This window comes from Pongo pygmaeus, chromosome 11 (genome assembly GCF_028885625.2).
Source record: "Pongo pygmaeus isolate AG05252 chromosome 11, NHGRI_mPonPyg2-v2.0_pri, whole genome shotgun sequence".
Taxonomy (NCBI): domain Eukaryota; kingdom Metazoa; phylum Chordata; class Mammalia; order Primates; family Hominidae; genus Pongo; species Pongo pygmaeus.
Window position 1 is genome coordinate 133,171,611 of NC_072384.2, and position 15,194 is coordinate 133,186,804.

General features: G+C 47.2%; 1 protein-coding gene across 4 annotated transcripts in view; it reads left to right on the forward strand.

Annotated features, from left to right (window-relative positions):
- Positions 1–3,031, forward strand: part of EIF4E2 (eukaryotic translation initiation factor 4E family member 2) — a 32,926-nt gene extending 29,895 nt beyond the window's left edge. For all 4 annotated transcript variants that reach the window (XM_054477525.2, XM_054477526.2, XM_054477529.2 and 1 more), the window contains one exon: positions 233–3,031. Coding sequence is in view for 2 of the 4 variants with exons in the window: in XM_054477526.2 (XP_054333501.1) it covers positions 233–272 (40 nt within the window). In the remaining 2 variants the exon portion in view is untranslated. The remainder of the gene's footprint in view (positions 1–232) is intronic.
- The last annotated feature ends 12,163 nt before the right edge of the window (positions 3,032–15,194 follow it).

The window sequence follows — 15,194 nt, forward strand, 5'->3', positions numbered from 1 at the left end:
GCATTTGAATTGTTTCTAATCTTTTGCTGTTGCAAAAAATTGACTGGAAGTTTTGCAAGGGACTTGGGAGGTGGGTTGCCATTTTGGCATTAGATTGGCAAGTGAAGAAGGCCCCGGGATATGTCATGGAGACCCCGAGGGCTGATGAGTCAGCTTCCCCCTGTATATGTGTGCTTCTGTATAGATGATCCTTGTATTGAACACTCTATTTTCTCCCATTTTTTTCTTTCAGGGACAATTCAAGCTTTCGAAATACAAAAATCACATTGTGAGAGTACACAAGCTGGCAATAATCCTTTTCTGTATGTGTGTGTTTGTCCGAAATGGATGGGAGGCCTCCAGCCAGTCCTTCCATTGCTCACTGAAGGGACGTCCCTGAGCCGCGCGCTCCCCTTTTGCACTCATTCCTGGAGGACGGATTCCGCTAGACACCCTCCAGCATCGCTGACTTTATAAAGCGGAAAAATGGAAAACGTGACTTTGTAATAGACAAATATTGTTTTTTAATGGGGTTCCGTGGGGGGGGCGTTCAGCCTTTCTGTTTGCTGTGTGCTGTCCAGATGCCTCTTGGGCGTCCTGTTGTTCTCATCCCGTGTTGTATGAAGGGTACCGTGGCCACGTGTACATGCCAGAGCTGTTGATGAGAGTTACCAGTATTATGAATGTCTGTGCATCCAGGAAAAGCGTTCTGTTGGAGAGTCCCAGAATAGCTGTAAATGCTCTCTTCTAGCTCTGCCATTAAATTATTGGGACATTTTGTTTCTTTCTCTCCCCTCCTCCAAGCCCACCACTTTCTGAAGCTGTGTTACTGATGTGATGACTGTCCAGGATTTTGTATCATCCCCTGCCTTATGCCCTCCAGTCTCCTCTCCTGTGGGACTCTCTCCTTCTTAGGCACAGCTGCAGTTAGAATTGTAATCCAGTGGCTCTTACTGGTTTCACTGAGGCAGCTTAGAGGGAATGCCTTAGTAAACTGAACTGGAGCAGAATCTAGTTTGATTAGGAGCTAGATTATAATCTAGGTTCCAAGTATAGAATTTGGAGCTAAGGACGGTGACTGAAATCATTTTCCCATATGAGCAGACCCTGTGTGTCAGGCCTGTTTCCCATATGAGCAGAGCCTGTGTATCAGGCCAGGCCTGTTTCCCATATGAGCAGAGCCTGTGTGCAAGTCTGTTTCTGGCATGTCCCTCATTGAGGAAGGGAAGCAAAAGCTGGTTATTGCCAGGCCTATTAACACTTAATATGCAAATTCTATCATCCTGAAACTGGGGCATCTGAGGAAAAGGTGACCTTGCTGGATGGCTTTATTTGCATGGCTCTGCCTGTCTGCAGTGGTTGAGTCCTCATCACCTGGTATGTGTATGAGCAAATGTGTGCTGATTGTGATGCCCAGGCAGAAACTTCTTGAAGACTGCTGCAGGCATGCTTTAAAAATGACCAGTCACTCATCAGAGAAGCTGGGTGATCTGACTCCAGAAGGACTGAAGTCAGAGAGGTCAAAAGAGCATCTAGGATTAAAATAAATAGAGTCAGAGTCCTATAGCAACCTCCAAGTAGCACCGTCTTACTTGGCTCTTGTGAGCAAAGACTGCAGTACCTTAAATTAAGGCCTGTCTTTAAAACATATCCTTGAAGACTAGGGGATCCTTGGCCACCTGGTCTCAGAGAAATCATATGAGAGTAACAGGCATTTCCTTATTGTATTTGTATTACACTCTTCCTACTTTTCCATTCCTGAACACCCTCTAATTACCACTGTTTTGGGGATGCTTTTTTCCTGAAAGAACAGGGAGTACAGGGGCCAAAAGGGAGTGCTTCTATTACAGGTCAAGTTAGATCAGATAAGAAGATCTAGCAGTGATTTAAACTCCAGGAATATGAAGAGTGCATTCTGGTGTCCAGACAGTTGTGAAGGGCTCGGCAAATATAAGAGCACCGTTGGCTACATGGAGAGCAAAGGCTGTCTTTGAAGACCCCAGGGAGGTCTTCACTTTTGCCTAAATTCAGATTTGCCATGAAAATTCCAAAGAGAGCAGATATTTGGATTTGCCCTCCTTTGGGCATCTACCTGACTGTTGTGTGTGTGGGAAAGTCAGTGTGTATGTGTACAGTGTGCTTAGGAGTGAGTGAGTGGTCAGGCCTACTAGTTAGGTGTGTTGTCCATAGTTTTTTTTTTTGTTGTTGTTGTTGTTCAGAGTTTTGAATCTTATGTTTTCTAGAGCTGCTCATGTTTTCCCTTCCTCTTTGTCGTTGTAGTATTTGACAGTTGTCTTTTCCATCAAAAATATACTGGCCCTAGGCTGGTTAGAGCAAGGCGTTATGCCTGTTAGGCAGCATCTTACACCCAGTGTTCTCCCAGATATTCTGCCTAACAGGTTTAAGTGGGAGATTAAATAGTCAGTTTATCTAAACCCTCTATTTTTCCAAACTAGCTTGAGAGGTCCTTTCATCTGTTTTTACTCCATGGGCCTCTGATATCCTGAGATGTGACATGGTTATGATTATGGTATCACCTGTTACAGAGACAAAGGGATAAAGGTCTACCAGGGCCAACGTAACCAGAATGTGAGGAGAGTGAAGAGTTGGTCTCCGCTTTGCACAGTACCAGAATGTGAGGTTGCCACTGGAGAGTGGAGAGTCGGTCTCCACTTTGCACAGTTGGAGCTGTTCTCCTCTAACCCCTTTGCTGGGTTTGCTGGGTTTGCTGTTTGAAATTGGCCCCTACTCCTCTCCAGCCCTTTGCTGGGTTTTCTGTTTGAAATTGGCCCCTACTCCTCTCCAGCGTCTGCTTTTTGAATCCTTCTGTTTGTGTGTGTGTGTGTGTGTGTGTGTGTGTGTGTTCCCTGTGATACTGGCAGTGGCAATAATTTTCCACCCAGAGAGAAGCTTGTGGTCCACAATGCTTGAAGAATGAATTTCCAAGTATTTGCCAGTGGAAACGGAGCAGAGGCTATGACAAGAGTGATTTAGTGTTGCACTTTCAGAGCAATTATCTACTGCAGTAATAAATGGAAAATATCAGCAAGAACCAGGTCGTGGACTTGTCAATACAAGGGAACCGGGGGTACTGTTACTAATTCTACCCTTCAGTGTATGAGTCCCAATCTTAGCTGCGTTCCAAAACAAAATATGTGGAATAGTCCACGCAATGTCAATCTCAATGACACAAATTTATTGTGAAAATATTCTCCAATTGATATTAATCATTGCCACAACTCAGTTTACATTTTTATTATCAAAATGTAGTTGGTAACGCTCCTTAACTTGGGGTAAGGAATATTGGAATAGAAGAAAGTTTAAAGAATTTGATTTTGATGTAAGAAATCACTCGGCCTAAGCTTGGAATGTGTTAGTTATATTAAGTAGCTTAGCCTAAAGAGGGACACATGGGGCATGCTGATGGCTGGTGCCCACATGAAACACTGAGGGAGAAAGAGGCTTTGCCAAGCCTGTTATTGTTGACAAAGGATTTAAAATAATAGTCTTGAGACTTAGTTTCTGTAGTTAGAAATCTCTCTGTGTCTATCAGTCATGGTCCAAATAGGAGACAGAAACCATGCCAGTTATTTCAACAATGTGATAAACAGAATTACTGACACAGTAACCAAAAAAGCAAAAAACCCACACAAGAATTAAGGAAGTAGCAACTTCCAGAAGCGCTCTGAGGATGGGTGTTGCTCACCTGGTCCTGGGTCTTTGAGCCCATCATGAAGCTGGTTCTGAGCAGGTCAGAAATGGCAACTGTGATCACATGCGCTGTGAGAGCAAACTGCTGCAGCAGTGCTGACAGGAACGGGAAGGAGCACGCCCCTTCTTCCTGCAGCATGGAAGCTTCCCTCTACTGGAAAAATCCAACAGGATGCCAGCTGCGAAGCAGAGATGTTTGCAGAGTTCTATCCCTGGTATCGCAAAAGCAGAGCTAAAAAGAGCGGGTGTGGAACTGAGAGACAAGAGCTTCCTAACTGGCACAGCCCCTGTTAGCCACTCAGAATCTGCGCACAGCCCTACACCTTTGAACTTCTGTCCCACCACAAAAGCAATTCTTTGTGCCCAAGAAGATGTAATTAATTGGAAGCTGTTACCCTCTCTCACAAATAAGGACATGTAAAGCCCCCCAGTCACTGTCAATCTCTGAGCTGTGTTGACTCTTCTAATTCAGTTTCAATCCCATCTGAATAGAATACAGAACAAGAGAATGGTACCTAAACACTAAAGGATAAAGTTTACTTCCAGCAAAAATTGCATGAAATAATGAGAAGAAAATTGTGCACATAACAAGCAAGAATATGTACATCAGCCGGGCGCGGTGGCTCACGCCTGTAATCCCAGCACTTTGGGAGGCCGAGGTGGGTGGATCATGAGGTCAGGAGTTCGAGACCAGCCTGGCCAATATGGTGAAACCCCATCTGTACTAAAAATACAAAAACTAGGTGGGCATGGTGGCGCGCGCCGGTAGTCCCAGCTGCTCAGGAGGCTGAGGCAGGAGAATCGCCTGAACCCAGGAAGAGGAGGTTGCAGTGAGCCGAGATAGCGCCACTGTACTCCAGCCTGGGCGACAGTGAGACTCCGTCTCAAAAAAAAGAACAAAAAAGAATATGTATCATCTGTAATGATCATGAGGCTGTAGTTATGTATCACTTTCTTTTCCACTGCCTATTCTGTGTTTCCTTTGCCCTCAGCCAGGATCTCCGCTGGTCAGGATTCTTTTTTTGGTATGGTTGATCCAAACCTTTATTCCTAGGGTGTCTGAATTAGTTGTCCTTCCTTTGTTACAGTCTTTCGTTTTTGCTGTTTGTAAGAGGGACCCCAGAAAAGTATGGGTTCTAGACAGTTCTCCCTGCCTCTAGTATGCAGCAGCATTTGTTTCCCCTTGGTAATACACCCGAGTCAGTAAACCCCTTATTTGCTTGTTGGTTCAGTGCCCAGAAGGGCCCAAAACAGCAGGTGAGCCTCAATGTACAATTCAGTGAGCCGTTGTCTTGTGTTCCTCGGAAGCATTCCTCCTGTAAAAACCAAGCCCTCCAAACCAGCAGAACTCCAGTTGAGGGGACAGGTGAGAGGAACCACTCCTACTTCTATCCCTTGATTCCCGGACCCATGAATCCTGGTTATAGGAGAGACAACACATGCAAAGCAGAACCTTGGGGGCAGCACCCAAAGGTTGTCTCCCAAGTGGTGCTGTAACGGAGTCTTCAAGAGGCCGTTTCACTCTAATGTTTGTCCAGCTGCTTCCTCCTGCTGAGATACGTGGTATGACTGTGATTACCCGGTCACAAGCCCATTGCCTCACTTTCTTTGCTGTGGAATTTGTTTCTTGATTAAAAGCAATATGGAATACCATGCTGGTGAATAAGGCATTCCATTAGTCCATGGGTGATCACGCTGGGAGAAGCAGGAAACGCAAATTCACATCTAGAATATGCATCTATTTACATGGTTTGCCAAACGGCAATGGAACTAATCCAGCACCATCCAATGGAACCTCCAGTTCCTCCAATGGAGCTAATCCAGCACCACTCTCACTTTTTTGGAGCTGTGTCCCCCGGCTACCTGGATGATCACATTCTTTGGTATTTCTCATCTCATGTGATTGCCCGTGGGCCCCAGGTCTGTTTTCCCTTGATTGCAGTCTTGTCTGATGTCAGTTGAAAGCCTCAGCCAAATCCTGTCCCCCAGGCCTATTTCCATGAAACCTCTAACAGTGAGCTTCCCGTCAAGATCATTTTGACTCAAACAAATATCCTGAAAAAAAAAAAAAACCTGTCTCCATTCCAACAATTTGTAGAAGTATAGCGCACTGATGGGTCAGCTGCAAGAGAGCAGGGTCCACAGGAGGCCTCTGCAGCCCTCAGAATGTCCAGTACACTGTTACCTCCCATCCAGTGGGCTGGCCAGTGTGGCAGGTCAGGTGAGTGCGAGATGAATAGGAAGCTATAGGCTGTTCCCTTGAGGAGCTCGCAGTCCAAAGGGGAGAAGAAGGAATGCAGCAAATAGAGGCAAGAAGGCCTCCGAGAGGATTGGTGGCTCAGGTGTAGTCCATGTGGGCCAAGTCCAGTGGGCAGGTGACCTTTGCTCACCTGGACTCCAGAAGTACAGACATGAGGCCAGTGGGCTTCATGCTGGAGATGTTGCCTATGGGTGAGAGTAGTATCATATGTAGTAAAGTGTACCATTTATTGAAAACTGCTAGACACTTAAAATTACATGCATATTTCATTTAAATCTCACAAGAGCCCCGTGGGTTCCCCATTTCACAAAAGAAGAAACAGGCAGAGGTTAAGTAACACAGAAAGTCACTCACCATGTAAGGGCAGAGATGGGATTTGACTTAGAATTCCAGAGCTCTTAAGCCTGCGACACTGATAGATTATAGCTCACCTAGTCTGCAAGTCATTATTTCGATTGCTGGGAAAGAGGGCTTCGGATCAGATGAGGGCCCGTAGCTCCAAAATGACTCCTGCTGCTGCAGAGTGATCCTAGTAGATCAGAGGCCCCACCCCACTGGCCAAGGAGGATCGAGAGCCATGAGCAAGGCAGCTTCCCCTGGGGCTCTGGGAATGACCAAGAGGGCACAGGGATTTGGAGCAAGGTGACATTTTCTGTCCTTTCCCCTAATCCCACACCCTCCTCCTGGCCTGAGTATTGGCCTTACCCTGAATCATGGCGTGTAGGTTCCAGGCGTCTCTTCCCTATTTCCACAACCAGACTTCCTTAAAGTCCCTCCCTCTGCATCAACCCCCGGCCTTTTTTTTTTTTTTTTTCTTTTTTTTTTTTTTTTTTGCATTGTTTATGGAGGTCCCTGGCGGGGTTTATGGAGGTCCCTGGCGGGGTTTTGCATTGTTCCCCAGACTGGTCTTGAACTTGAACTCCTGGCCTCAAGTGATTCTCCTGCCTCAAGCTCCCAAAGCTGGGGTTACAGGCATGAGGCACTGTGCCTGGCCTCATTTAAAAAAGAAAAAATTTAAGGTGAGGTCTTGGTGTGTAGCCCAGGCTGTATTTGAGTGATCCTCCGGCATCAGCCTGCTGATTCGTGGGGATTATAGGCACATGCTGCTATGCCTGGCTCTGCTCAAATTATTCTCTCCACATTTGTCCAGTGGGCCCTGTCAGGCCCTCTCCGTGAACTGTATGGGTAGTAAAATTCCCACGCTGAGAGCAAAACTTCCCTTTCTCCATCTCACCCAGCCTCTTCCTTGTAGTAAACACAGACAATACTATTTCACACCAGGGCCTGCCCTCTACCCTGATGTCTCTGTGAGGAGGCAGGGGAGGAATGCTCAGAGCACCTTCTACCTGCCATCCTCCACCGTTTCAGTCAGGACCCTGAATGGACAGAGAAAGGGGCATCAAGGTCTTGTCCCCTGTGAGCCCAAGAAGGCAGGTAGGTCAATCCAACATCCCCCTCCAGGTGACTTTCCTCCTGTCCCTGACAAGAGGACTGTTAATGTTGATGACCCCAGAGCCAGAACCCTGCCCTGTGGCCTCGTGTACTCTTCACAGGGTCCTAGCCCCCGACCCCCCTTAGGATGCTTCCAGAACATAGTAAGAGCCCCTGCAGAGGCTGAGCTCGTCTGTGGCCGGACTGGCCGGGCACCACCCAGCACCAGGCTCCTGGAAGGGCTTGGGGGTCCAGCCTCCCACCCCATGCTCTCTGGCTCGCAGCGCCCACCATGCCCTGGCTCCAGCCACCCTGGCTGACTCTGCCAGGCTCCTTTGCTGTCATCAGTTCCACTGCAGGTTCACCTCAGCTCACTCCCATCCCACCCACAGGCGCACGCACACCTCTGTCTCCTGACCAGTTCCCACTTTATCTCTGAGTGATGTCCAAGACCCTTTCACAGAGGACAGGTGGCTGGTCCCTCCTATGTGACAGAATGGCCAGAGGCCCTCGGAGGAGACCCTGCTCCTCATCTTAGCACAGTGCTTCTTGGGAGGTTCTAATGGGCAGCCCAGGTCAGGACTATGATTTTGGAGAGACCCTCCTTCGTTACTGCCCCTGGACCTATGCCCTAGCCTCCTTGGACAACCTCACACACACACATCCCTAGTATCTTCCCCACATCTAATCAATGTGCTCCTGCCCCTGCAACATCCTCGCCAGCCCCAGCCCATGTCGTGCTCACGCCATTGAGCCTGGCACTGTTGAAGGACCTCGCATGCTTCTTCATTGAAAGCCCTGCCACATCAGTTTTGACTAGATTTCCCGGGGTTCTGCAGATACATCCTTGTCCCCTGCTGTCATGCCATTCGTTCCTTGCTGTAGAAGGCCCTCACTCCACCCTTCACCCTGCCCACCTCCATCACCCTTCACATATTGCCTCTTCCAGGGAGCCCCTGGTCCCCTCCCGCCCTAATCATGGGCACCTCCTATTTTCCCACGGCACTAGGCCCAAGAGACTGGAACTGCAGGTGTCCTTGTCTGTTCTGGCTGCTGGGGTAGGTTCCAGGAAGGCAGGGGCCACACCTCCCTCATCTCTGAACAGGCCTGGCATGGATGCTGGCTACGGAGAAATTCCTGCCCAAAGCACATTTATAAAATGCCTTAGTCATCGTGTGCTGTTCCACCCAGCACTGCCTCTCACTGAAGAACTCATTTCACAGCAAATGAAGTGCAGCAGTGGGCTTGAAGGAAACCTAAATATTTCTCTCTAAAATACTGAGTATTACATAAGTGTAAAACACTACATAAATAAACTAATTAAATTACTGCCGGCCAGGCGCGGTGGCTCATACCTGTAATCCCAGCACTTTAAGAGGCTGAGATGGGCAGATCATGAGGTCAGGAGTTTGAGACCAGCCTGGCCTGTTCATGGTGAAACTCCGTCTCTCCTAAAAAAATACAAAAATTAGCTGGGCGTGATGGCACACACCTGTAATCCTAGCTACTCAGGAGACTGAGGCAGGAGAATCGCTTGAACCCGGGAGGTGGAGGTTGCAGTGAGCCAAGGTCCCGCCATTGCACTCCAGCCTGGGCAACAAGACAGAAACTCTGTCTCAAAAAAAAAAAAAAGAAGAAGAAGAGAAGATTTAAAAGTTGTATGGAAGAGTATATGGATGTACCATCTTTTTGTAACCTAATTTTTCTTAAGAGATGAGATCGAGGTCTCGCTAGTGTTGCCCAGGCTGGAGTACAGTGGCTATTCACGGGCATGACCATCGTGCAGTGCAGCATTGAACTCCCAGACTCTAGCAATATTCCCACCTCAGTCTCCCAAGTAGTTAGGATTACAGGGATTCCCCTTTGTGCCTGGTCCCGTCTACTGATTTCATGAACATTTCGATTGTTTCCAGTATTTTGCTGAAAGAAGTGAATGGCTTTGTATATATACCCGTCATTTTGCATGCGTAGAACCATATTTGTAGGATCAGTTCTAGAACTGGAATTGTTGGGTTGTGTGATGGTTAATTTCATGTGTTAACTTTACTGGGCCAAGGAATGACCACATAGCTGGTAAAACACGATTTCTGGGTGTGTCTGTGAGGATGTTTCTGGAGGAGATGAAGATTGGAGTTGATAGACTAAGTAAAGATTCACCCTCACCAGTGTAGGTGGGCATCATCCATCCATTGAGAGCTGAACAGAACAAAAAGGCAGAGTAGGGACAAACTTGCTTTCTCTTCTTGAGCTGGGATATCCATCTTCTCCTGCTCTCCAACATTGGAGCTCTTGGTTCTCGATCCTGGTTCTCAGGTTTTAAGACTCAGACTGCATTTCCCAGGCCCTCCAGCTTGCAGGCGGCAGATGGTGGGACTTCTCAGCCTCCATAATCACCTGAGCCAATTCCCATAATAAATCTCCTCATATATATACATATATGCTGGGTCAAATAGTACATGATATTTGATTTGATAAATATTGCCGAATTGCTCCCCAGGTTACGCTCTCACCAGCAATGCATGTGTTTTATCTCAGCTCCACAAAGAGAATATATTATAAAATTTAGATTTTTGCTAATCCGATAGGTAAAAAATGGTATTTCAATGTCATTCTTTTTATGAGTGAGATTGAGTTTCTTTTCGTATATTTAAGGACAATTTGTGTTGGGTTTTCTGTTCATAACTTGACAATTTTTCTATTGAGTTGATGGTCTTTTTCTTATTGACTAACAGGAGTTTTTTCATATATTAGGGAGATTATCCCTTTGTTTGTAATATGAGCTTGACCAGAGCAGGAACCAACACAATCGAATGAGGAGTCCAGGATGGCTTACCCAATGTTGTAGGATGAGGCCTTTACCGTGCTGGTGGCTAAGAGTGGGCAAGAGAGTCAAAGATGAGTTGTATCTGAACAGGAAAACCTGTTGTTCTGCAGGCAAGCTTGGCTCTAAAGTGGCTGCCTATATAACTTATTTTGGAGCCTCCAGGATATAAGCAGCAGCCCAGGTACCAAGAAGGTGATGTAAGCATTTTGCCTCTCCTCCTAGTGGGAGGAGTTCCAGCTGCCTCCTGCTGGTGGGGACTGATGACCTGTCCAGCTCCACTGTCTCTTGTCCCTCTGGACTGGGTGAATGAGGATTCTGGCCGTGAATTGCTGATTTGCTTAGTTCTGTCCTCTGTCTAATGGTCATTATCTTCTATGGACAGTCCTTTGCTCTGGTCTGCTGGGATGTCGGGTGATTTTATTTGCTCTCATTGAAATCACTGACCAGCAGCACTGCAAGTGTTTTTTCTAAGCTTGTCTTGTTTTGCCCAACGTGTTTTTGCATCCAAAGCCTTGTTGCTATGTATTTGAATGAATCAGTCTTTCTTTTTATGGCTTCTGGAGATTGACTCATACTTGAAAGCCCTTTCCTGTAAAACCTGGATCTATTTATAGAGAAGACTAAAGGTTTGAAAGAGCCGTAGGGCAGTGGGTGGGGAGATGGAAACCCACTACACCTGCACACAAGGATGCTCAGGGAGTGCCGAGGGCATGGATTGGTGGCTCAAACCAGGAAAGAACTAATCCAGTCTGGATCCCCAGGTTCAGGAATTGGCAGAGCTGGTGGGCTGGAAACAGAGGGCACAAGCTGGAGAAGGCCCCAGTCACGGTACCTTAAGTGATTGGCCAAGGGGCCTCAGCAGGCGAGGGAGGTTATGGCAGAGTAACAGGGAGGGTTAGGGGTTCTGGGGGCCCTAGTGAGGCAAACAGCAGGTAGCGTAAGAGTCAGAGAAGAAGACGACTAGAAGGAAAGTCATTTCAGAAAGAGAAATTTCAGGTGATGGCAAAGGCCAGAGGACAAGCACGGGAGAGGGCAGCTGGTAGGCCGGATGCTTTAGGCCAAGGAACCACAAAGATGGGGAGGTGTGGGTCCGGGATGTCTCCCAGGATGATGACGTGTTGAAGCTCAAAGGAAGACCAAAGCCAGGGTTAAAGCCCGCCATCACCATCGCTTAGCTCAGCACATCTTAGTCCTGATTGTGCCTTATAATCAGGAGGGTCTGGACCCGGCACCCATGATTCCAGTGTCAGCTGCAGTTATAAATTGCTGTCCTAACTTATGTCCCTGTTAAGCTTTCCACTGAAGTAGGGAGCATGAATTAAATGCAAGAGACCCTGTCAGTTCATCTTAGTCCTAACCACATGGACTTCCTAGCCTTTTCCTGGTGCCTTAACAATCACAGGGCAGCCCAGTGCAGGTGCGGTGCTAGCAGCCCAGACCCGATTTCCTAGTCCCGGCTCTGTTTCTGCTTAGTTGACATCACTTGCAGCCTCAGGGCAGATCCAGGATGAGCTTGGGCGCAGAAGGGTCATTCTAGCAGCACATCAGCTCATCCTGATGAGTCCAGTGTCAAGCAGCAAAATGTCTGCCAGGTCAAGGGTACATGGAGATGAAAGACTCTGAAGTCACCAGGGATAATTGCCATTTACTGTAGCCTCCCAGCAACCTACAACATTTACCGCCACCATCACAGCCTTCAAAATTGCATGAGACTAGAGTGAACCATGTAATGCTGGATTAGAGTAGAACGTAGCCTACAATCATGTTTAATAGACACACACACAGATAGATACAGACATATAGATATGTGTGTATATGTGGGTTAATATAGGTAGACATGTTCCCTAGATTTGTCCTCTGAGACAGACTAGAGGCAGTGACACCCAGTAGCAATGAGTACACCTTACACCCAGATCTTGAGACGGGGGTCTCTCTCGCTCTGTCGCCCAGGCTGGAGTGCAGTAGCGTGATTTTGGCTCACTGCAACCTCTGCTTCCTGGACTCAAGTGATTCTCCTGCTGCAGCCTCCCAAGTAGCTGAAACTACAAGCACATATCACCGTGCCTGGCTAATTTTTGTATTTTTTGTAGAGATGGCGTTTTGCCATGTTACCCCGGCTGGTCTTGAACTCCTGAGCTCAGGTGATCTGCCCGCCTCAGCTTCCCAACGTGCTGGGATTACAGGCATAAGCCACTGCACCTGGCCCTAGATCTTGATTTCTAAATACAGTTATCCAATACAAGGAACCAGACTCCTTGGTGAAAGAGCTGATTATAGGGCTGGGCAAGAAAAATATAAGATAAGCCTGGAGCATTTTATAGAGCCGGAAAGTTAAGGAGTGCTAAGAACAAGGTCCAGCGCAGTGGCTCACTCTTGTAATCCCAGCACTTTGGGAGGCCAAGGTGGGCAGATCACCTGAAGCCAGGATTTCGAGACCAGCCTGGCCAACATGGTGAAACCCCATCTCTACTAAAAATACAAAAATTAGCTGGGTGTAGGTGGCACGTGCCTGTAATCCCAGCTACTCCAGAGGCTGAGGCAGAAGAATCGCTTGAACCCGGGAGGCAGAGAGGTTACAGTGACCGAGATTGCGCCGCTGCACTCCAGCCTGGGCCACAGAGTGAGACTCTGTCCACCTCCCCCCCCCCCACCACCCGCAAAAAAGTGCTAAAAACAAAAACCAGCAAAGAAACCACATTGATGGGACATGTCAAAGGGACACAGGAGCCACCTGAAAGTGCCAAACGGCCAAAGCTGAAACAATTGAGCAACCAAGTAAAAAGTGGTATTGGATTATAGCCCAAAGGATAAAATAAATGTCTTTGAATGCGTACTGATGTAAAATAAATAGGAAGAGCAGACAAATCATCTGTGGAGAATTCTAAATCCTGTGTGGAATAACTTCATTCCTTCAGTGTTGGCTGCATACAATGACTCCCTTCCAGCGAGTGCAGCGTGGAAAGGATATCACAAGTGTAAAGCTGAGAATGGAGGAAGCTGAGCAATCCTGCCTCAGCCAGGTGGCCAGGTCAGCAGCGACAGGGAGAAGTCACATGGTGGTGTGTACCCTGGACACGGTGTGATGAGTGGGGCACTTTACTTCAGTGGTCTTCTTTCTAAACACGCCCAACCCCAGTCTAATCATGAGAAAAACGTTAGACGAATCCCAGTAGCGAGAGAGACGTTCTACAGAACACTGACTGTACTCCTCAAAGCTTGAGCAGCCATTGCAACAAGGAAAGTCTGAGAAACTGTCCCAGCCAGGAGGAGCCTCCGAAGACAGGACAACCGGGTGTCATGTGGTATCTGGATGGGACCCTGGAGCAGAAAAAGGACATCAGGTAATAACTAAGGAAATCTGAATAAAGTATGGACTTTTTATTTTTTAAGAGACAGGGGTCTTACTATGTTGCTCAGGCTGGAGTGCAGTGGCTATTCCAGGCGTGATTATAGCACACTATAGCCTCAGATTCTTGGTTTAATGGGATCCTCCCGCCTCAGCCTCCTGAGTAGCTGGGACTAGGTGCATGCCACCACACCTGGCTCAGAACACCTTATTTATTTATTTATTTGTTTATTTATTTATTTTTGAGAGGGAGTCTCACTCTGTTGCCCAGGCTGGCGTACAGTGGCACAATCTTGGCTCACTGCAACTTTCGCCTCCCGGACTCAAGCGATTCTCCTGCCTCAGCCTCCCAAATAGCCGGGATTACGGGTGCACACCACCATGCCTGGCTAATTTGTGTGTGTTTTTTAGTAAAGACCGGGTTTCACCATGTTGGCCAGGCTGGTCTCGAATTCCCAATCTCAGGTGATCCACCCGCTTTGGCCTCCCAAAGTGCTGGGATCACAGGCCTGAGCCACTGTGCCCAGCCAGAACACCTTATTAATAAATGTTACAGGCAAGATCTGCAAATGAATGCTAAAAATAGTGAGTAAGACTTCAAGGAGAAACAGGATATTTCCCATAGCCTCCAAGTATCTCCCCTGAAAATATTTCTAATTACAGTGATGGTTTGAATGTATGTTTACAAATATTTGATATTCCTCATTCCAGGAGAGGGAGCTTAATTCCCCTCCCCTTAAATATGTGCTGCTGGAGCCATAAAAAAGGATGAATTCATTTCCTTTGTAGGGACATGGATGAAGCTGGAAACCATCATTCTCAGCAAACTATCACAAGGACAGAAAACCAAACACTGCATGTTCTCACTCATAGGTGGGAATTGTACAATGAGAACACTTGGACACAGGAAGGGGAACATCACACACCAGGGCCTGTCGTGGGGTGAGGGGAGAGGGGAGGGATAGCATTAGGAGATATACCTAATGTAAATGATGAGTTAATGGGTGCAGCACACCAACATGGCACATGTATATATATGTAACAAAACTGCACGTTGTGCACATGTACCCTAGAACTTAAAATATAATAATAAAAAAAATATGTGCTGCTGGATTGGTGACTTGCTTCTAATGAACGAGAGCAGAAAGGGAAAAGCAGTAATTTAATAGTGGAGGAAACTGGCAGACACCACCTTTGCCAAGTGGTCAGAGTCAACAGCATCAGCGAGGCACGTTGACATGGCATGCCTCGGGAGGATGTGCTGAGAGAGGCAGTCACCTGTGAAGTCTTCTTCCCCCGAATCCATAACCTTAGTCTACTCATGAGACAATGTCAGACATACCCACACCAAGGGACATTTTACAAAATGCCAAAATACCTGACCAGCACTATTCAAAAGTGTAAATGTCATAAAAGACAAGGAAAGACCTAGAAACTGTCACAGATGAGTGAGGAGACCTGATGACTATCATCTGGAATCTTGGATAGGATTCTGGAACAGAAGAAGGTCAACCAGGGAAATCGAGTTTGAGACCACCCTGGGCAACATAGCAAGACCCCATCTCTTAGAAATTTCATTAAAATTAGCCAGGCATAGTGGTGTGTGGCTGTAGTCCCAGCTACTCAGGAGGCTGAGGTGGGAG